Source organism: Scyliorhinus torazame, chromosome 24 (genome assembly GCF_047496885.1).
Source record: "Scyliorhinus torazame isolate Kashiwa2021f chromosome 24, sScyTor2.1, whole genome shotgun sequence".
Lineage (NCBI taxonomy): Eukaryota > Metazoa > Chordata > Chondrichthyes > Carcharhiniformes > Scyliorhinidae > Scyliorhinus > Scyliorhinus torazame.
The window spans coordinates 18,788,014-18,809,777 of record NC_092730.1 but is presented as its reverse complement, the minus strand read 5'-3'; the positions used below and the strand labels follow the sequence as shown (position 1 = coordinate 18,809,777).

Sequence of the window (21,764 nt, the reverse complement as noted above, 5' to 3'; positions counted from 1 at the left end):
CTGAGACGCTTCAGCCCCATGAGTTGGTGACGTCCCCCTGGGCGAAGGTGGGTGTGGACCTTTTTCACGCGCTCGGCAGGGACGTCCATATCATGAAGCGGCTCCTCTGCAAGGCTGCTGATGCCGGATCGGATTTCTGCTTAGCCCTGCTGGCCTATCGCTCGGCCCCACTGTCCACGGGCCTCTTGCCAGCCCAGCTGTTGATGGGTCGCACCCTCAGGACCACTGTGCCTTCCATTCTTGTCCCTACACCCGACCATGTTCCAGTACTGCAAAGGTTGCGACAGCAGCGCGCTCAGCAGAAGGTGGCACATGACACTCGGGCAACTGATCTTCCTGCCCTGGCGCCTGGAGACAACGTCCGCATCCACCTACCGGAGGGTGGCTGGTCGGCAACTGCCGAGGTTCTCCGCCGCGTGGCTCCCCGCTCGTTCCTGGTTCGCATGCCTGATGGCTCCATTCGCCGGCGTAATCGGCAGGCCCTTCGGCTGCTTCCGCGCTCGCTACGTGATCATGCACCGGTGCCACGCCCTCCTGTTGTTCCTGATGTCGACTTCGTGGAGCTTCCTGCCACTCTACCTCTTCCTCTATCGCCCGTGGCCAGGCCCATTCTTCAGCCGGTGGATCCTGACCCACCCTTGAGGCGCTCAACCCGAATTCGTCGCCCACCTACTAGGCTGGATTTATGAGCCTGTTTGCACATTGGACTCACTGAATTGTTGTGCAGTACTGTTAACATGTTTCTTTCTTGTTGTTCCAGAAGTTTTCTCTCGTCGTTTGCTGATTGCATTTGTTCTGTTATTGGTACAACCTCGTTGCTCTGTTGCACCCGACACCTTCCTATGTATATAGTTTAGCCTCCTGTACATGTTGTAAATATTGCACACACGCATTCAGCTGCACTCAGTGCACACCAATATTTATTACCATGTAGGCACATATCCTTGTGAAAAGGGGGGGATGTCATGATGTTCATATAAACATATCATGGTGCAATCACACACACACACTGATGGACAGATCAACGGACCAATCAACACACACGCAACATCACAGCCAATCACCAGTGAGAGCACACGCACTATAAAACAGGGAACACCACACTTCCCGCTCATTCCAGCAGGAGAGAGCTCAGAGCACAGAGCTCACAGCGCACCACTCAGACATACACCATGTGCTGAGTGCCTCACTAAGATAGTGCCAGGGCTGGGTCCACAGGTTAACTGGGGAAGTACAAACCACAGCCAGAAGTTAACAGTTGTTGTTATCAAGAATAATAAAACAGAGTTGTACCATCTACAACCGTGTTGGTTCGTTTATATAGCGGAACAGCCAACACGACAGAACGCATGTTTGCCTCCCCCAGGAAGTCCACCTCCGGGGGCCTCGCTCCCGTCCTGGCTGACAGTCCCAGGGCCCGTCCTCCTCCGGAAGCATGCGAGGAGCCATGAATCCGACCCCCTCGTCGAGAAGGTCCTGCTGCTCCGTGCCAATCCACAATAGGCCTACGTGGCAAATCATGACGGGCGACAGGGCACAGTCTCCCTCCGGGATTTGTCACCTGCAGGTTCCCCAGCGACCCCCCCCCCCCCCGACCCTACACCGTCTCCCTCCACCCCTACCCAGCTACTTCAAGAACTGGCACCCGCAGGCCCACTGGCGACCATCACCACCACCCCCGCCCACACCCCCCACCCCCCCCACCCCCCCCCCCTCCACCGACTCAACTACTGGGTGAAGAAGAGGACGACACGCTCCCAGACGCGCAGGTCTCGACACCGGAGCCCACACCGCAGCCGGCACTGAGGCGACCACGGAGGAAGGCCAAGGCCCCTGACAGACCTGATCTTTAAGTCCACTTCAACCCCGCTGGACTCTTTTTTTATTAACAGGGGGTGAATGTGGTAAACCACTGTATGTGTATTGTGATAAGCTGCTGTTGTATTACATGTAATGTGGTAAACCACTGCCTGATGGCTCCGCCTCCCCCTCGGGCTCGGTATAAAGGTGGCTGATCTCCTGCCTGCCCCAGTTCGGGATCAGAGGCCAGGAGACTTTCTGTTTAGCTTATTAAAGCCTCAGTTACGTTCACTACTCGTCTTGTGTTGATTGATGGCACATCATCCATCTCTCTCTTTCCCTCTTTGTCTTTATCTCTCCATCCCTCCATCTCCCATTCTCTCGCTCCATCTTTCTCTGTCTCTTAGTCGCTCTGCTTTTCTTTCGCTCTCTCTCTCCCGCCCTTTCTCTTTACCTCCTCTCCACCTTTCCCTCCTCAGCATCCTCTCTCTTCCTCTTCTTCTCTTAGTTCTTTTTCTCTCTCATACTCTCTCTCTCTCTCTCCTTTCACTCCCCCATCTCTTCCTCTCAGTCTATCCTCCCTCTGTTCCTCGTCCTGTTTCTCTTTATCTTTCTCCCTAATTTTCTCTCTCCTTGATGCTCTCCATCTCTCCTTTCCCTGTTACTCTCTTTCTCCCTAATTCTTGCTCTCCATCTCGTTCTGTCTCTCGCTCGTCATACTCACTAATTCTGTGTCTCTTTCACTCACTCTTTCTCTGTCTCTCTCTCTCACTCTTTCTCTGTCTCTCTCTCACTCTTTCTGTCTCTCTCGTTCACTCTCTCTCTCTCTCTCTCTCACTCACTTTCTCTGTCTCTTTCTCTCACTCTTTCTCTCTAACTCACTCACTCTTTCTCTCTCACTCACTCTTTCTCTGTCTCTCTCTCGCTCACTCTCTGTCTCTCACTCTTTCTCTCTCACTCACTCACTCACTCTGTCTCTCTCTCTCACTCACTCACCCTTTCTCTGTCTCTCTCTCACTCACCCTTTCTCTGTCTCTCTCTCTCTCACTCACTCTTTCTCTGTCTCTCACTCACTCATTCTCTGTCTCTCTCTCACTCACTCACCCTTTCTCTGTCTCTCACTCACTCATTCTCTCTTCCTCTCACTCACTCACTCTTTCTCTGTCTCGCTCTCTCTCTCACTCACTCATTCTCACTCTCACTCACTCGCCCTTTCTCTGTCTCTCTCTCTCACTCACTCACTCTTTCTGTCTCTCTCTTTCTCTCACTCACTCACTCTTTCTCTGTCTCTCTCTCACTCACTCATTCTCTCTCTCTCACTCACTCACCCTTTCTCTGTCTCTCTCTCTTTCCTACAGAAACTTGGCTACAGAAACTTATAGCCAAGTTCCTCACACATGAGTGCGGCCTCAACCGGGACCTGGGATTCATGTCGCATTACATTCATCCCCCACCATCTGGCCTGCAAAATCCTACCAACTGTCCTGGCTTGGTACAATTCACACCTCTTTAACCTGGGGTTACCCCATCTCTGGATCTGGAAAGATTTAATCACCTGCTAATGCTCGCATTCCTAGCATTGTTTGGCATCTTTGAATCTGTCTATATATATGTTTCTGGAACATACCTCTTCATTCACCTGAGGAAGGAGCAGCGCTCCGAAAGCTAGTGACATCGAAACAAACCTGTTGGACTTTAACCTGGTGTTGTAAGACTTCGTACTGTGCTCTCTCTTTCACTCACTCTCTCACTCACCCTTTCTCTGTCTCTCTCTCTCACTCACTCACCCTTTCTCTCTCTCTCTCACTCACACACTCACTCTTTCTCTGTCTCTCTCTTACTCACTCACTCACTCTTTCTCTCTCTCTCACTCACTCTTTCACTCACTCACTCTTTCTCTGTCTCTCTCGCCCTTTCATTGTCTCTCGCTCACTCACTCTTTCTCTGTCTCTCACTCACTCACTCTTTCTCTGTCTCTCTCTCACTCTCTCTCTGTTCCTCTCTCACTCACTCACTCTTTCTCTGTCTCTCACTCACTCACTCTTTCTCTGTCTCTCTCTCACTCTATTTCTGTTCCTCTCTCTCTCACTCTTTCTCTGTCCCTTTCTCTCTCTCACGCTCTCTCTGTCTCTCTTTCTCACACTCACTCTTTCTCTGTCCCTTTCTCTCTCTCGCTCTCTCTGTCTCTCTCACTCACCCTTTCTGTCACTCACTCTCTCTCTGTTTCTCGCTCTCTCTCGCTCACTCTTTCCCTGTCCCTTTCTCTCACTCTCTCTCTGTCTCTCTCTCTCACCCTTTCTGTCACTCACTCTCTCTCTGTTTCTCTCTCTCTCACTCACTCTTTCTCTGTCCTTTTCTCTCACTCATTCACTCTCTCGCTCCGTCTCTCTTTCCCACTCCCACACTCCACTGTCCATAGACAATTGGTAAAACTTGTAATGTTTGGTGTGTGGTGAGCCTCGATGTCTGTAGTACGGAGTTTTTAAACTTGGCGATCCTGAAGGATTTCATTAGTGAATGTTTTTGTCCAGTCTGTTTACCTGTCGCTCCAGGAACAGACCCCGATTTGAAGATATTTCGGATTCCCCTTTTCCCAGGCCCCTTGGGCCTTGCGAAGTCAGCAGCTCAAACGCAGCCTTTTACCACGTCCTGCCTCCATTCTGGGCGAGTACACAACATCGGGAACAAGCTTCCAACATTTCAGCTTTTATTTCAAACAGATTCATTCCAAAATCCCTTCAGTCTGAGAGATTAATTCAACGGCAAGAAAAAAGGCCTCAAAAAGGCCCACGGCCTCCGTGGCAACCATTGGCCTGACAACGAGGGCAGCAGTAAACGTTTATCAAGGTGGTGGGGGGGGGGGGAACACCTCCAGACTGAGAACTAGCCTTCGAGCGTAGGGAAGCACCCATAATCTTGGAATTGTTAAAGGCACTGATTCCCTGAGCTGTACACGGACTCCCACGTCCCATCTCAGGCCTGAGGCCATAGGCCTCAGTGCCCTAGACGTTTGAAATTGGGGAAGGGGGGAGGAGGAGGTGAGGGGGGGCAGTTAAATCAGCCAGCCTGACCAGCAGCCACCCATCCTTCTCGAAATTGGAGCACGGGTGAGGTCACGCACAGTCGAATAGCCATCGGGTTCTGGGCTGGTGAAGGGGGGTGGGTAAGGGCAAATTAAAAACAATTGATCACAGCAGGGTAAACGGGCCCAATTCCCCTCATGCTGTGGAGGTGTGAGCGTAGCCGCTCGTGCCAAGGCGGTGACCTCACTCTTGGCCTCAGTACCATCCCATCGAACCTGAAATGGAGCCTGTTTTCCATCGACATTGCTCGCTCAGAGGATCTCTCATATCGATGTAGCACGTGGGGTGCGTAGCATTTAGGGGCATGCCCATCGCTGATTCCCCCCACCATCAACATCCTGGAGGGTCACTATTGGTCAGAAACCGAACTGGACCCAGCCATATAAATACTGTGGCTACCAGAGCAGGTCAGAGGCTGGGAATCCTGCGGAGAGTAACTCACCTCCTGACTCCCCCCAAAGCCTGTCCACCATCGACAAGGTACAAGTCAGGAGTGTGAGGGAATACTCTCCACTCGCCTGGATGAGCGCGGCTCCCAACAACATTCGAGAAGCTCGACACCAAATGGTTAGCATTGTTTCTCCACAGCGCCGGGGACCCGGATTCGATTCCCGGGCTTGGGTCACTGTCTGTGCGGAGTCTGCACGTTCTCCCCGTGTCTGCGTGGGTTTCCTCCCACTAAGTCCCGAAAGACGCGCTGTTAGGTGAGGGTTACTGGGCTACGGGGATAAGGTAGATACGTGGGCCTGAGTATAAGGACCGTTGCAGACTCGATGGGCCAAATGGCTTCCTTCTGCACTGTCAATTCTATGACTATCCCTAGGTGAATCGGACATTCTGAATTCTCCCTCCGTGTAACCGAACAGGCGCCGGAATGTGGCGACGAGGGGATTTTCACAGTAACTTAATTGCAGTGTTAATGTAAGCCTACTTGTGACAATAATAAAGATTCTTATTATTATCCATGCCAATATGTAACCCCCGCCCCCCTCCCTCGATGCCATGAGCTTCTATTTTGTGCAATAACCTATCATTTGGAACTTTATCAAATGTCTTCTGGAAATCGATGTACAGTACATCCACCGGTTCCCCTTTATCCACCGCACGTGTGACTCCTTCAAAGAACTCGAACAAATTGGTTTAACCTGATTCCACTTTCGCCAAACCAGGTTGTTGGCTCTGCCAGAGGTCTTCAATTGCCGGAGTGCCCTGCTCTTCCATCGTTAAAAAGGCTTCTAAGATTTCCCGGTGACAGGTGTTAAGCTGACTGGCCTTTAGTTGACCCGCTTCCCTCCCGGGGTGCCCCTCAAGGCTGCCAACCTGGGATTTGGCACATCCGCCTGGCTCGGTTTGGCACGTTTTCACGTCCCGTTTAGTTCTTGGCGGCAACAGGGTTCGGCACGAGCTCGGTGCAGGAGAGTCTGGTGCCATTCTTCAATGGCCGCCCAATCCAGGGCCTTGCCACCCTCCCACTGGCGCGATTGGTCCACTCCGTCCTCGCTGCGCCACCTGCTCCCTCACCTCCCCGCCACCCCACCCCCCCCCCCACCTCGCACCCCCCCCCCCCCCCTCTCCCTCCCCCCTCACCGCTGCACACAAGTCAAACGTTCTCCCCCTTGTCTCGGGTTCGTGCTGAGGCCTGCTGGCCCGCTGCGTCGCCGTTGGCTTTCCTCGGCTGCTTACGGCGGCCCCTCCTCTTGGCGCGGCGGGCGGCGGCAGGCAGCGGGGAGGAGAGGCCGCCGCGGGCCGGGCGCCGGTCCGACTCCTCCCCCGCGTCGATGAAGGCGAGGTCCTCGCCCAGGAAGTCGATGGGCTGCGCCGGGCCCTCCTTCGGCGGCTCCGAGCCGGGCCGCCCGGCCGCCCGCTCCGACGGCGGCTTCTGCCCGGGCGCGCTGGCCCCCCGCTGGATCTTGTCGTGGAACTCCAGGCTGAGGCGCCGGCGGGTCACTTTGATCTCCGTGGTGATGTTAGCCGTCCAGTTTGCTGCCTGAGCAGTGAGCCCTCCCATCTGCGGAAAAAGAGAGAGAGAGGGAAACACGGTCACTGAACTGAGCTTTTTCTTTTCCCCACAGGGAGAGGAGGGGGTCAGCTATTTAACTATGTGGGGCGTCGCGGTCCATTTCGGAAACCACCCTTTCCCAGGGCTGACTGGGACTGGAGGTGGCGGCACTAGAGGGCACAGGGGGTGGGCCCGTATTCAGCTGGTGGGTGGACAGAGGGTCTCGGGTGGCCCCCTGGAGAATTCGGGAAGTTGAGAAATGGCCTGGCTTGCCAACCCCTGACTGGCCTCCCCCACCACCTTCCCTGGTCCCCCTCGCCCAGGGCCTGTGGATGCAGGAAGCTGGCGCCCCCACATGGTCCAACATCAGAATGCACCATGTGTCTTCGCCTAGTGAGTTAAGTGGGAAGAGGGGGCGAAGGGAGGGAGGAGGGTGGGGAGGGAGGGAGGAGCCTGTGGTTCGGTGCCAACATGTGAGCGCGGGTAACCACCCCCCCCTTCTTTTTCCGGGAGCGGGAGTAAGAGAGGGAGCCGGAGCTCAGCGAGTGCAGCTTGGGATTCAGGTAGGTGTTTAAACTTGCCCCCAGGTTCCAGCGGCCTTCATTCCCGGGAGCGGGAGAGAGAGAGGGAGCCGGAGTGCAGCGAGTGCAGCTTGGGATTCAGGTAGGTGCTTAAGTGTTTGATTTTTACCTCTATTTAAGTTGGGCGGTTGCTAAACCCGAGACACTACACTTGTAGTGTCTCCCACCCTTCCACCTCCTCTAACCTAAGGGGGTGAGTGAATACCAGGTAAGCTCTCTCTTTTCTTTTTCTTTTACCCGCAAGTTATAGCTTCAGATTTTCGGCGGGAGCAGTGGCCAGGGGTCTGTCGGGAAGGTAAGTTTACCCTTTAAAAACTTACCTTGCAGGAGAAGCGTCCTTCAGATTTTTGGCGGGAGCAGTGGCCAGGGGTCTGTCGGGAAGGTAAGTAGCTGGGAGAAATTTAACTCTTCGTGGGTTGGTAAGTATTGTGATTGATAAGTAAAATCCTTATTCCTTTCACTTATTCATTATTTGATATTATATTTGTAATCAGTTAAGGTAAAGTGTAAAAATGGCAGGAGATCCCAGACCCGTGTTATGCTCCTCGTGCTCAATGTGGGAGCTCAGGGACGCGGCCGATGCCCCTGACTCCTTCACGTGCGGGAAGTGTGTCCAGCTGCAGCTCCTGTTAGACCGCACAACGGCTCTGGAGCTGCGGATGGACTCACTTTGGAGCGTCCGCGATGCTGAGGAGGTCGTGGATAGCACGTTCAGTGAGTTGGTCACACCGCAGATTAGGATTGGTGAGGGAGACAGGGAATGGGTGACCAAAAGGCAGAGAAGGAGCAGGAAGGCGTTGCAGGTGTCCCCTGCGGTCATCTCCCTGCAAAACAGGTATACCGTTTTGGATACTGTTGGGGGAGATGACTCACCAGGGGAAGGCAGTAGTAGCCAGGTTCATGGCACCGTGGCTGGCTCTGCTGCACAGAAGGGCGGGAAAAAGACTGGCAGGGCTATAGTCATAGGGGGATTCAATCGTAAGGGGAGTAGACAGGCATTTCTGTGGTCGAAAACGAGACTCCCGAATGGTATGTTGCCTCCCGGGTGCACGGGTCCGGGATGTCTCAGATCGGCTGCAGGACATACTGAAGGGGGAGGGTGAACAGCCAGTTGTCGTGGTGCATATAGGCACCAACGATATAGGTAAAAACCGGGATGAGGTCCTACAATCAGAATTTAGGGAGTTAGGAGATAAGTTAAAAAGTAGGACCTCAAAGGTAGTAATCTCAGGATTGCTACCAGTGCCACGAGACAGTCAGAGTAGAAATTCAAGAATAGTCAGAATGAATACGTGGTTTGAGAGATGGTGCAGGAGGGAGGGGTTCAGATTTTTGGTACATTGGAACCGGTTCTGGGGGCGGTGGGACCATTACAAATCGGATGGTCTACACCTGGGCAGGACTGGAACCAATGTCCTAGGGGGTGCTTTTGCTAACACTGTTGGGGAGGTTTTAAACTAATGTGGCAGGGGAATGGGAACCAGATTAGGAAGTTAGAGGTCAGTAAAGAGGCAGCAACTAAAGCCAGTAAGGTACTAGATAATAAACTCAATGTGACTGAGGGGAAGAGTAGACAGGGAAGAGATGATGAACACAAAGGGACAGGTGGTCTGAGGTGCATTTGTTTCAATGCGAGAAGTGTAGCAGGTAAGGCAGATGAACTTAGGGCTTGGATTAGTACCTGGGAATATGATGTTATTGGTATTACTGAGACTTGGTTGAGGGAAGGGCAAGACTGGCAACTAAATATCCCAGGGTATAGATGCTTCAGGAGGGATAGAGAGGGAGGTAAAAGGGGGGGAGGAGTTGCATTACTGGTCAGAGATGATATCACAGCTATGATTAAGGAGGGCACGATGGAGGATTCGAGCACTGAGGCAATATGGGTGGAGCTAAGAAATAGGAAGGGTGCAGTAACATTGTTGAGACTTTACTACAGGCCTCCCAAAAGCGAGCGTGAAGTCGAGGTACAAATATGTAGACAGATTATAGAAAAATGTAGGAGCAATAGGGTGGTCATGATGGGAGATTTTAACTTCCCCAACATTGAATGGGACTCAGGTAGTGTTGGAGGCGTAGATGGAGCAGAATATGTAAGGAGTGTGGTATATTAAGGGTTGTACGGCAGAACCTGCACTACAGGTTCAGCTGGGCCCCTGCATGCTAGCTCCGCCCAGGAGGCGGGGTATAAATATGCGTGTCCTCCAGCTCGCAGCCATTTTGTCAGCTGCTGTGGGAGGCCACACTTCAGAGACTAATAAAGCCTCAGTTTGAATTCAACTTCGTCTCGACTCAAAGAGAATTACGAGCAGAAGACAAACACGCTCTTCGCCAGACACGCGCTCGCAACGCGTACTCAAGTACCCGGTGAGTCAATCGAGGACTTCTGGAGGGCCCTGATCCCACTAATTCGGGACTATGACTGCCAGGACGTTACAGCTAAGGAGCACTCAGATCTCCTTATGAGGGACGCTTTTGTAACTGGGATTGGGTCCGATGTTATCAGGCAGCGGCTCCTAGAAGGGGCCACGCAGAGACTAAAACACGAGCGCTGTCCATGATGGTCGCCCTGCGCAATGTACAGTCCTACGCCCCCAACCGCGCGGCCCACTCCTCCTACGCTTCATGGGCCCCACAGGCAGCCGCCCCAACGGGGGCACGACCCACCCAATACGCCTGCGCTACGCGGCAGCCAGTGATCTCCGGGGGGGCCCCGATGCTATTTTTGCGGCCAACAAAGACCCCCCCCCGCCAACGCTGCCCGGCCCGCGCTGCCCTTTGTAAGGCCTGCGGGGAGAAGGGCCACTACGCAGCGGTGTGCCAGGCCCGCTCAGCGGCAGCGGTCACCCCCCCCCCCCCCGGTCATGGACAATGGGCGACGCTATCCTCCTCTCCTCCCCAGGCCATGTGCGAGCAACGGGCGCCGCCATCTTCTCCCCCGCACAACACGTGCGTTTCATGGGCGCCGCCATCTTGCTCCACCCTCGCAACGTGCGTTTCATGGGCGCCGCCATTTTGTGACCCCCCAGGACCTACGGGCGCCGCCATCTTGTCCACCCCGCAGCACACGGATACCAACGGCGTTTCAGGACCCCGACCCAGCGGCCGCCTCACTACCCGACGACCAAACACGACTCGCATCCATGGCAATCGACCAGTCCAGACCACACACTCTGACCAACGCATCCACCAGCGTGAAAGTCAACGGCCACGTGACCTCCTGCCTCCGGGAGCACCGAGAGCTTTGTACATCCAAATATGGTAAGGTGCTGCTCCCTTAAGGTACACCCTACCAATCAAAGTATCTCCCTGGCCTCCGGATCCCATCGCGTCGCAATCCGGGGGTACTGCACGGTCACGCTCACAGTCCAAGGCGTAGAGTTCCGCGGTTTTCGCCTCTACGCCCTAACCTCTGCGCTGCACTTATCCTCGGCCTGGATTTTCAGTGCAACCTCCAGAGCCTGACCCTTAAATTCGGCGGACCCTTACCACCCCTCACTGTGTGCGGCCTCGCGACCCTAAACGTCGATCCTCCTTCCCTCTTTGCCAATCTAACTCCAGATTGCCAACCCGTCGCCACCAGGAGCAGACGGCACAGCACCCAGGATAAGGCCTTCATCAGGTCCGAGGTCCAGCGGTTGCTTCGGGAGGGAGTCATCGAGGCCAGCAACAGCCCCTGGAGAGCCCAAGTGGTAGTGGTTAAGTCTGGGGAGAAAAACCGAATGGTCGTGGACTACAGCCAGACCATCAATCGGTACACGCAGCTCGACGCGTACCCCCTCCCACGCATATCTGACATGGTTAACCAGATTGCACAGTACCGGGTCTTCTCAACGGTGGACCTGAAATCTGCTTACCACCAGTTCCCCATCCGTAAATCGGACAGGCCATACACCGCCTCCGAGGCAGACGGCCGGCTATATCACTTCCTTAGGGTCTCCTTCGGCGTCACCAATGGGATTTCAGTCTTCCAAAGGGAGATGGACCGAATGGTCGACCGGTACGGCTTGCGGGCCATGTTTCTGTACCTAGACAATGTGACCATCTGCGGCCATGATCAGCAGGACCACGACGCCAACCTCGCTAAATTTCTCCGCACCACCGCTCTCCTCAACCTCACCTATAACAAGGAGAAGTGCGTGTTCAGCACGAACCGCATAGCCATCCTCGGCTACGTGGTCCAGAACGGAGTTCTGGGGCCCGATCCCGACCGCATGCGCCCCCTCATGGAGCTTCCCCTCCCCCACTGGCCCAAGGCCTTCAAACGCTGCCTGGGGTTCTTCCCGTATTACGCTCAGTGGGTCCCAAACTAAGCGGACAAGGCCCGCCCACTCATACAGTCCACTCATTTCCCCCTGACAGTGCAGAAGGAGGCCATTCGGCCCATCGAGTCTGCACCGGCTCTTGGAAAGAGCACCCTACCCAAGGTCAACACCTCCACCCTATCCCCATAACCCAGTAACCCCACCCAACACCAAGGGCAATTAAACCCACGCACACACCGGGAGGACGTGCAGACTCCGCACAGACAGTGACCCAAGCCAGAATCGAACCTGGGACCCTGGAGCTGTGAAGCAATTGTGCTATCCACAATGCTACCGCGCTGCCCAACGCTTTGAACGCCTCAGCGCGGATTTCAAAGGCCCCCTCCCCTCCTCCAACCGGCACACGTATTTCCTCAGTGTGATCGATGAATACTCCCGTTTTCCCTTCGCCATCCCATGCCCCCACATGACGTCTGCCACCGTCATTAAAGCCCTTAGCTCTATCTTCACTCTGTTTGGCTTCCCCGCCTACATCCACAGTGACAGGGGATCCTCATTCATGAGCGATGAGCTGCGCCAGTTCCTGCTCAGCAGGGGTATCGCCTCCAGCAGAACGACCAGCTACAACCCCCGGGGAAACGGACAGGTGGAAAGGGAGAATGGGACGGTACGGAGGGCCGTCCAGCTGACCCTACGGTCCAGAAATCTCCCGGCCTCCCGCTGGCAAGAGGTCCTCCCTGATGCACTACATTCCATTCGCTCATTACTTTGCACTGCTACTAACAGTACACCGCATGAACGGCTATTTGCCTTCCCCAGGAAGCCCACATCCTGGGTATCACTCCCGACTTGGCTCACAGCTCCGGGAACCGCGCTTCTCCGTAAACATGTGCGGCTCCACAAGGCGGATCCGTTGGTGGAAAGGGTGCACCTGCTCCACGCAAACCCCCAGTACGCCTACGTGGCGTTCCCCGACGGCCGCCAGGATACCGTCTCCCTCAGGGACCTGGCACCAGCAGGTTCTGCCCCCGCACCACCCCCGTTGCCCCCGGCGCCACCCCCCCTCCCCGCCGCCCCCATCACCCCCCTCCTAGGACCATCCGTCCTCCCCCTGCCCACCCCCGTTGATGAAGAGGATTTTGGCACGCTCCCGGAGACAACTTCGACCAGGTCAGCACCAACATCGCCGGCTCCACTTCGTCGATCCCAGAGGACGATCAAGGCGCCGGACCGGCTGAACCTCTGACCGGCCCACCGGATGACCAGAGAGTATATATTAAAGGTTGCGAATTGTTGGACTCAATTTTAACAGGGGGTGAATGTGGTAAACCACTGTGTTCCTATATTAAGGGTTGTACGGTAGAACCTGCACTACAGGTTCACCTGGGCCCCTGCATGCTTGCTCCGCCCAGGAGCCGGGTTATAAATATGCATGGCCTCCAGCTCGCAGCCATTTCGTCAGCTGCTGTGGGAGGCCACACTTCAAAAACTAATAAAGCCTCAGTTTGAATTCAACTTAGTCTCCAGCCAAATTGATCGTGCCTCAAGAAGCATCCAGGAGAGTTTTTTAGAGCAGTATGTAAATAGTCCAACTCGGGAAGGGACCATACTGGACCTGGTATTGGGGAATGATCCCGGCCTGGTGGTTAAAGTTTCAGTCGGTGATTACTTTGGGAATAGCGATCACAATTCCGTAGGTTTTAGAATACTCATGGACAAAGACGAGAGTGGTCCTAAAGGAAGAGTGCTAAATTGGGGAAAGGCCAAGTATAACAAAATTTGTCAGGAGCTAGGGAATGTGGATTGGGAGCAGCTCTTTAAGGGTAAATCCACATTTGAAATGTGGGAGTCTTTTAAGGAAAGGTTGATTAGAGTGCAGGACAGACATGTCCCTGTGAAAATGAGGGATAGAAATGGCAAGATTAGGGAACCATGGATGACGGGTGGAATTGTGAGACTAGCTAAGATGAAAAAGGAAGCATACATAAGATCTAGGCGACTTAAATCTGATGAAGCTTTGGAGGAATATCGGGAAAGTAGGGCAAATCTCAAACGCGCAATAAAGAGGGCTAAAGGGGTCATGAAATATCTTTGGCTAACAGGGTTAAGGAAAATCCCAAAGTCTCTTATTCGTATATAAGGAGCAAGAGGGTAACTAGAGAAAGAATTGGCCCACTCAAAGACAAAAGAGGGAATTTATGCGTGGAGTCACAGGAAATGGGTGAGATTCTTAATGAGTACTTTGCATCAGTATTCACCAAGGAGAGGGACATGGGGCGAAATTCTCCGTAATCGGCGCGATGTCCGCCGACCGGCGCCAAAAACGGCGCAAATCAGTCCGGCACCGCACCGCCCCAAAGGTGCGGAATCCTCCGCATCTTGGAGGGGCCGAGCCCTAACCTTGAGGGGCTAGGCCTGCGCCGGACTGATTTCCGCCCCGCCAGCTGGCGGAAAAGGCCTTTGGTGCCCCGCCAGCTGCCGCGGAAATGACTTTGCCGGTCGGCGCATGCGCGGGAGCATTAGTGGCCGCTCACGGCACCCCGCGCATGCGCAGTGCAGGGGGTCTCTTCCGTCTCCGCCATGGTGGAGACCGTGGCGAAGGCGGAAGGAAAAGAGTGCCCCCACGGCACAGGCCCACCCGTGGATCGGTGGGCCCCGATCGCGGGCCAGGCCACCGTGGGGGCACCCCCCCCGGGGCCAGATCGCCCCGCGCCCCCCCCAGGACCCCGGAGCCCGCCCGCGCCGCCTTGTCCCGCCGGTAACAGAGGTGGTTTAATCCACGCCGGTGGGACAGGCATTCTAGCAGCGGGACTTCGGCCCATTCGGGCCGGAGAATCGCCGGGGGGGTACAACTGGCGCGGCACGATTCCCGCCCCCGCCGAATCTCCGGTGCCGGAGAATTCGGCAACCGGCGGGGGCGGGATTCACACCGGCCCCCGGCGATTCTCCGAGCCGGCGGGGGGTCGGAGAATCTCACCCCATGATGGATGTTGAGGCTAAGGATGGATGTTTAAATACTCTGGGTCAAGTCGGCATACGGAAGGGGGAAGTTTTGGGTATTCTAAAAGGCATTAAGGTGGACAGGTCCCCAGGTCCGGATGGGATCTATCCCAGGTTACTGAGGGAAGCGAGGGAAGAAATAGCTGGGGCCTTAACAGATATCTTTGCAGCATCCTTGGGCACGGGTGAGGTCCCGGAGGACTGGAGAATTGCTAATGTTGTCCCTTTGTTTAAGAAGGGTAGCAGGGATAATCCAGAGAATTATAGACCTGTGAGCTTGACGTCAGTGGTTGGCAAATTGTTGGAGAAGATACTGAGGGATATGATCTATTCACATTTGGAAGAAAATAGACTTATCAGTGATAGGCAGCATGGTTTTGTGCAGGGAAGGCCATGTCTTACAAACCTAATAGAATTCTTTGAGGAAGTGACAACGTTAATTGATGAGGGAAGGGCTGTAGATGTCATATACATGGACTTCAGTAAGGCGTTTGATAAAGTTTCCCATGGCAGGTTGATGGCAATAGTGAAGTCGTATGGGGTTCAGGGTGTACTAGCTAGATGGATAAAGAACTGGCTGGGCAACAGGAGACAGAGAGTAGTGGTGGAAGGGAGTGTCTCAAAATGGAGAAAGGTGACTAGTGGTGTTCCACAGGGATCCGTGCTCGGACCACTGTTGTTTGTGATATACATAAATGATCTGGACAGGGCAGCACGGTGGCACAGTGGTTAGCACTGCTGCCTCACGGCGCTGAGGATCCGGGTTCGAATCCCGGCTCTGGGTCACTGTCCGTGAGGAGTTTGCACATTCTCCCCATGTCTGCGTGGGTTTCACCCCCACAACCCAAAGATGTGCAGGATAGGTGGATTGGCCACGTTAAATTGCCCCTTAATTGGACGAAGGTATTGGTGGTTTGATTAGCAAGTTTGCAGATGATACTAAGATTGGTGGAGTTGCAGATAGCGAGGAGGACTGTCAGAGAATACAGCAGGATATAGATAGATTGGCGAGTTGGGCAGAGAAATGGCAGATGGAGTTCAATCTTGGCAAATGCGAGGTGATGCAGTTTGGAAGATCTAATTCAAGAGCGGACTGTACGGTCAATGGAAGAGTCCTGGGGAAAATTGATGGACAGAGAGATCTGGGAGTTCAGGTCCATTGCACCCTGAAGGTGGCAACGCAGGTCGATAGAGTGGTCAAGAAGGCATACAGCATGCTTGCCTTCATCGGACGGGGTATTGAGTACAAGAGTCGGCAGGTCATGTTACAGTTGTATAGGACTTTGGTTAGGCCACATTTGGAATACTGCGTGCAGTTCTGGTCGCCACATTACCAGAAGGATGTGGATGCTTTAGAGAGGGTGCAGAGGAGGTTCACCAGGATGTTGCCTGGTATGGAGGGTGCTAGCTAGGAAGAAAGATTGAGTAGATTAGGATTGTTTTCGTTGGAAAGACGGAGGTTGAGGGGGGACCTGATTGAGGTCGACAAAATTATGAGAGGTATGGACAGGGTGGATAGCAACAAGCTTTTTCCAAGAGTGGGGGTGTCAATTACAAGGGGTCACGATTTCAAGGTGAGAGGGGGAAAGTTTAAGGGAGGTGTGCGTGGAAAGTGTTTTACGCAGAGGGTGGTGGGTGCCTGGAACACTTTGCCAGCGGAGGTGGTAGAGGCGGGCACAATAGCATCATGTGATGAACGGTCACTGCCTTATCATCATGTAAGGTGATGTCCCCTTTAAGACCAGGCTTGGAACCCTGGGGACTCCACCTCTGGCTCCGCCCATCTGGGAGCCATACATAAAGGCCTGCCTCATGGTCTGTATAGCAGTCAGCTCTCGTCCAAATCTGTAGCATAGTTATTAGCCTAATAAAGCCTTCTTTACGGTTTAATCTCTAAGCATCATTATTGAGGGTACCTCACATTATTTAAGATGCATCTAGACAGATATATGAACGGGCGGGGAACAGAGGGAAGTAGATCCTTGGAAAATAGGCGACAGGTTTAGATAAAGGATCTGGATCGGCGCAGGCTGGGAGGGCCAAAGGGCCCGCTCCTGTGCTGTAATTTTCTTTGTTCTTTGTTCTTGTTCTTCGAGGCTAAAGGTGAGTGAAATCAGGCTTGCGGCCTATAGTGAGGTAATCATGGTAACCTTACTTCAGCCCGCGTCCTCCTGGAGAGAGCCCGCAGCCAATCACCGATCATCGAGAGGATAGCAGCAAAGTAGGCGAGGCCCAGAAGGATCCAAAACCACACGAGAGGTTTATACCAGACTGTATAGCTGCGTTGCGAATCCCCGCCTGGGTGAGAAAGAATGTTCCGGAAGTTAGCCAATGTCAAGCAGGGGGTGCCAGAGCATAAGGAACAGGAGAAGGTGGAGAACGTTTCGCTCCACCCACTCTAAGATCGGATAATGGCCTTTGCCTCACTTTCATGTCTACCCTCTTCATAACTAGAACAGAAACTGAGCTGGGCCCAGCCACATTAATACTGTGGCTACCAGAGCAGGTCAGAGGCTGGGAATCCTGCGGAGAGTAACTCACCTCCTGACTCCCCCCAAAGCCTGTCCACCATCTACAAGGCACAAGTCAGGAGTGTGAGGGAATACTCTCCACTCGCCTGGATGAGCGCGGCTCCCAACGACACTCGAGAAGCTCGACGCCATCCAGGACAAAGCAGCCCCGCTCGATCGACACGCTAACCACAAACATTCACCCCCTCCGCCCCTCGACGCCCAGCGGCAGCCGTGTGCCCCATCTACAAGACTCCCCGCAGCCACTCGCTCCTTCGACAGCACCTTCCAAACCCGCCACCTCTACCGTCTAGAAGGACGAGGGCAGCAGCAGACGCACGGGGAACACCGCCGCCTGCAAGCTCTCCCCCTCCGAGCCGCTCGCCATCCCGACTCAGAAATATATCGGCCGTTCCTTCGCTGTGGCCGGGGTCAAAATGAGGAGGGGTTACGGGTTAGGGCGAGACGGGGGGCGGGGGAGTGAGCCTGGGTAGGGGGCTCTTTCAGAGGATCAGTGCAGACTCGATGGGCGGAACAGCCTCCTTCTGGCCTGTTAGGCTCCTATGATAACCTGCTCAACCTCCCCTCATATCCTTGAGCAGATAGGGCCAATACGCAGTGGGGTTTGGAGGGCTGAGATTTGGAGGTGCACTTCGACCTCTGAACTCTGATCCCCGCGCCAGCAGGGTTTGGTTTGGGCCAAAGGAAATTCTGGATGCCCTCTCAGAACGCTGGCCAGGCCCCAGGCGCACCCCTACCCACATACCCACCCACCCGGGAGCAGCCTCCCGCTGTAGGCCTCAACAGGCCTCTGAACCCCTCCCACCCGACCCCCGGCTCACCTGCCACATAATCCCCGAACCCGATGGTCGTCAACGTGATCACCACGAAGTAGGCGGAGTCGAGGAGGGGCCAGTCCTCAATCCAGCGGAAAACCAGGACAGGGCAGAAGACGAACGTCAGGCAGCCAATCAGGACGAAGAGGAGAGTGGAGAGGACACGGATGACGGTCGGGTTGACCTTCCACCTCTGGAAGAAGCCGAGATCAGTCAGACGGTGGAGACGCTGCCCAGCGATACCACCCCCCCCCCCGCCCCCGCCCCCCCCCCCCCCCCCCACCCCCCCCCCCGACAATTGAGGGTCTGTTCCCATCATTGGCGACATGCATGAGGGGGAAAAGACCCCGATGGGAGCGGAAGGTTCCGAGAGGGCCTAAGTGGGGAGGGAGGAGGAGGAGGGTGTCAACAAAATCCGACAGTCATAAATCCAGTGAGGAAATCAGGAGAACCTTCTTTACCCAGAGAGTGAGGGAGAGAATGTGGGACTCGCTCCCACAGGGAGTGGGGAGAATGTGGGACTCGCTCCCACAGGGAGTGGGGAGAATGTGGGACTCGCTCCCACAGGGAGTGGGGGAGAATGTGGGACTCGCTCCCACAGGGAGTGGGGGAGAATGTGGGACTCGCTCCCACAGGGAGTGGGGGAGAATGTGGGACTCGCTCCCACGGGGAGTGGGGAGAATGTGGGACTCGCTCCCACGGGGAGTGGGGAGAATGTGGGACTCGCTCCCACGGGGAGTGGGGAGAATGTGGAACTCGCTCCCACAGGGAGTGGGGAGAATGTGAGACTCGCTCCCACAGGGAGTGGGGAGAATGTGGGACTCGCTCCCACAGGGAGTGGGGAGAATGTGGGACTCGCTCACACGGGGAGTGGGGAGAATGTGGGACTCGCTCCCACGGGGAGTGGGGAGAATGTGGAACTCGCTCCCACAGGGAGTGGGGAGAATGTGAGACTCGCTCCCACAGGGAGTGGGGAGAATGTGAGACTCGCACCCACAGGGAGTGGGGGAGAATGTGGAACTCGCTCCCACAGGGAGTGGGGAGAATGTGAGACTCGCTCCCACAGGGAGTGGGGAGAATGTGGGACTCGCTCCCACAGGGAGTGGGGAGAATGTGGGACTCGCTCCCACAGGGAGTGGGGAGAATGTGGGACTCGCTTCCACAGGCAGTGGGGAGAATGTGGGACTCGCTCCCACAGGGAGTGGGGAGAATGTGGGACTCGCTCCCACAGGGAGTGGGGAGAATGTGGGACTCGCTCCCACAGGGAGTGGGGAGAATGTGGGACTCGCTCCCACAGGGAGTGGGGAGAATGTGGGACTCGCTCCCACAGGGAGTGGGGGAGAATGTGGGACTCGCTCCCACAGGGAGTGGGGGAGAATGTTGGACTCGCTCCCACAGGGAGTGGGGAGAATGTGGAACTCGCTACCACAGGGAGTGGGGAGAATGAGGGACTCGCTCCCACGGGGAGTGGGGGAGAATGTGGGACTTGCTCCCACAGGGAGTGGGGGAGAATGTGGAACTCGCTCCCACAGGGAGTGGGGAGAATGTGGGACTCGCTCCCACAGGCAGTGGGGAGTATGTGGGACTCGCTCCCACAGGGAATGGGGGTGGGGAATGTGGATCTCACTACCACAGGGAGTGGGGAGAATGTGGGACTCGCTCCCACAGGGAGTGGGGAGAATGTTGAACTCGCTCCCACGGGGAGTGGGGGAGAATGTGGGACTCGCTCCCACAGGGTGTGGGGAGAATGTGGGACTCGCTCCCACAGGGAGTGGGGGAGAATGTGGGACTCGCTCCCACAGGCAGTGGGGAGTATGTGGGACTCGCTCCCACAGGGAATGGGGGTGGGGAATGTGGATCTCACTACCACAGGGAGTGGGGAGAATGTGGGACTCGCTCCCACAGGGAGTGGGGAGAATGTGGGACTCGCTCCCACAGGGAGTGGGGGAGAATGTGGAACTCGCTCCCACAGGGAGTGGGGAGAATGTGGAACTCGCTCCCACAGGGAGTGGGGAGAATGTGGAACTCGCTCCCACAGGGAGTGGGGAGAATGTGGGACTCGCTCCCACAGGGAGTGGGGGAGAATGTGGGACTCGCTCCCACAGGGAGTGGGGGAGAATGTGGGACTCGCTCCCACGGAGAGTGGGGGAGAATGTGGGACTCGCTCCCACAGGGAGTGGGGGACAATGTGGGACTCGCTCCCACAGGGAGTGGGGGAGAATGTGGAACTCGCTCCCACAGGGAGTGGGGGTGAATGTGGAACTCGCTCCCACAGGGTGTGGGGATAATGTGGAACTCGCTCCCACAGGGAGTGGGGGAGAATGTGGAACTCGCTCCCACAGGGAGTGGGGAGAATGTGGAACTCGCTCCCACAGGGAGTGGGGGAGAATGTGGGACTCGCTCCCACAGGGAGTGGGGAGAATGTGGAACTCGCTCCCACAGGGAGTGGGGAGAATGTGGGACTCGCTCCCACAGGGAGTGGGGAGAATGTGGGACTCGCTGCCACGGGGAGAGCCCGAGGTGAATAGTGTCGATACATTCGGGAAGGGGGGGGGGGGGGGGGGGAATGCTGGATAAACACACGAGGGAGAGAGGAACAGGATAGGGTGATGGGGGTGAGGGCGGGGAAGAGGCTCGTGTGGAGCAGAGACACCCCCCCCCCAAGGAATCAATGGGCCGAATGGCCTGATTTCTGTCACACTCACCAGGAAAATCTCCTCCACTTTTCCGATCAACTGTCCCAGGGCGGATCCCAGCTGGTCACCCACTCCCGCCAGCAGAAAGCCAAACATTGGGATTCCCACCAAGGCATAGACGATGCAGAAAATCTTCCCGCCTTCCGTTTTGGGCGCGATATTCCCAAAACCTGGAAGACCGAAGAGAGCAGAATCAGTGCCAGTGGCAGAGTTGTCCTCGTTGGAAAATGGCGAGAGGTAATCAGGAGCACACCTCGAGTACCGGGATATCGGAGGGGAAAAGGACGGGACAGTGGGATTAGACTGGGTGTGATATTAAAGGGTGTAAGGAGTGAGGGGAGAGTGGGATTAGACTGGGCGGGATATTAAAGGGTTCGGGGAGTGAGGGGGAGAGTGGGATTAGACTGGGTGGGATATTAAAGGGTGTGGGGAGTGAGGGGGAGAGTGGGATTAGACTGGGTGGGATATTAAAGGGAGTGGGGAGTGAGGGGGAGGGTGGGATTAGACTAGGCGGGATATTAAAGGGTGTGGGGAGTGAGGGGGAGAGTGGGATTAGACTGGGTGGGATATTAAAGGGTGTGGGGAGTGAGGGGGAGAGTGGGATTAGACTGGGTGGGATATTAAAGGGTGCGGGGAGTGAGGGGGAGAGTGGGATTAAACTGGGTGGGATATTAAAGGGTGTGGGGAGTGAGGGGGAGAGTGGAATTAGACTGGGTGGGATATTAAAGAGTGCGGGGACTGAGGGGGTGAGTGGGATTGGACTGGGTGGGATATTAAAGGGTGTGGGGAGTGAGGGGGAGAGTGGGATTAGACTGGGTGGGATATTAAAGGGTGTGGGGAGTGAGGGGGTGAGTGGGATTAGACTGGGCGGGATATTAAAGGGTTCGGGGAGTGAGGGGGAGAGTGGGATTAGACTGGGTGGGATATTAAAGGGTGTGGGGAGTGAGGGGGAGTGTGGGATTAGACTGGGTGGGATATTAAAGGGTGCGGGGAG

The 21,764-nt window shown here is 55.4% G+C and overlaps 2 protein-coding genes across 3 annotated transcripts in view; both read right to left on the bottom strand.

The window, feature by feature from the left end:
• Nucleotides 1-21,764, bottom strand: part of LOC140400210 (neurexin-2-like) — a 2,085,493-nt gene that overhangs the window by 1,430,875 nt on the left and 632,854 nt on the right. The window lies entirely within an intron of this gene.
• The window catches only part of LOC140399949 (potassium channel subfamily K member 2-like), a 55,059-nt gene continuing 39,763 nt past the window's right edge, over nt 6,469-21,764 (bottom strand). Inside the window, exons 4-7 of one of the 2 annotated variants that reach the window (XM_072489437.1) lie at nt 20,780-20,940; nt 18,081-18,267; nt 16,884-17,026; nt 6,469-6,891 (exon numbers count right to left, since the gene is read on the bottom strand). In XM_072489437.1, the coding sequence (XP_072345538.1) occupies nt 6,484-6,891; nt 16,884-17,026; nt 18,081-18,267; nt 20,780-20,940 (899 nt within the window). In that variant the 3' untranslated portion in view covers nt 6,469-6,483. The remainder of the gene's footprint in view (nt 6,892-16,883; nt 17,027-18,080; nt 18,268-20,779; nt 20,941-21,764) is intronic. The other variant, XM_072489438.1, reaches the window with a different exon arrangement.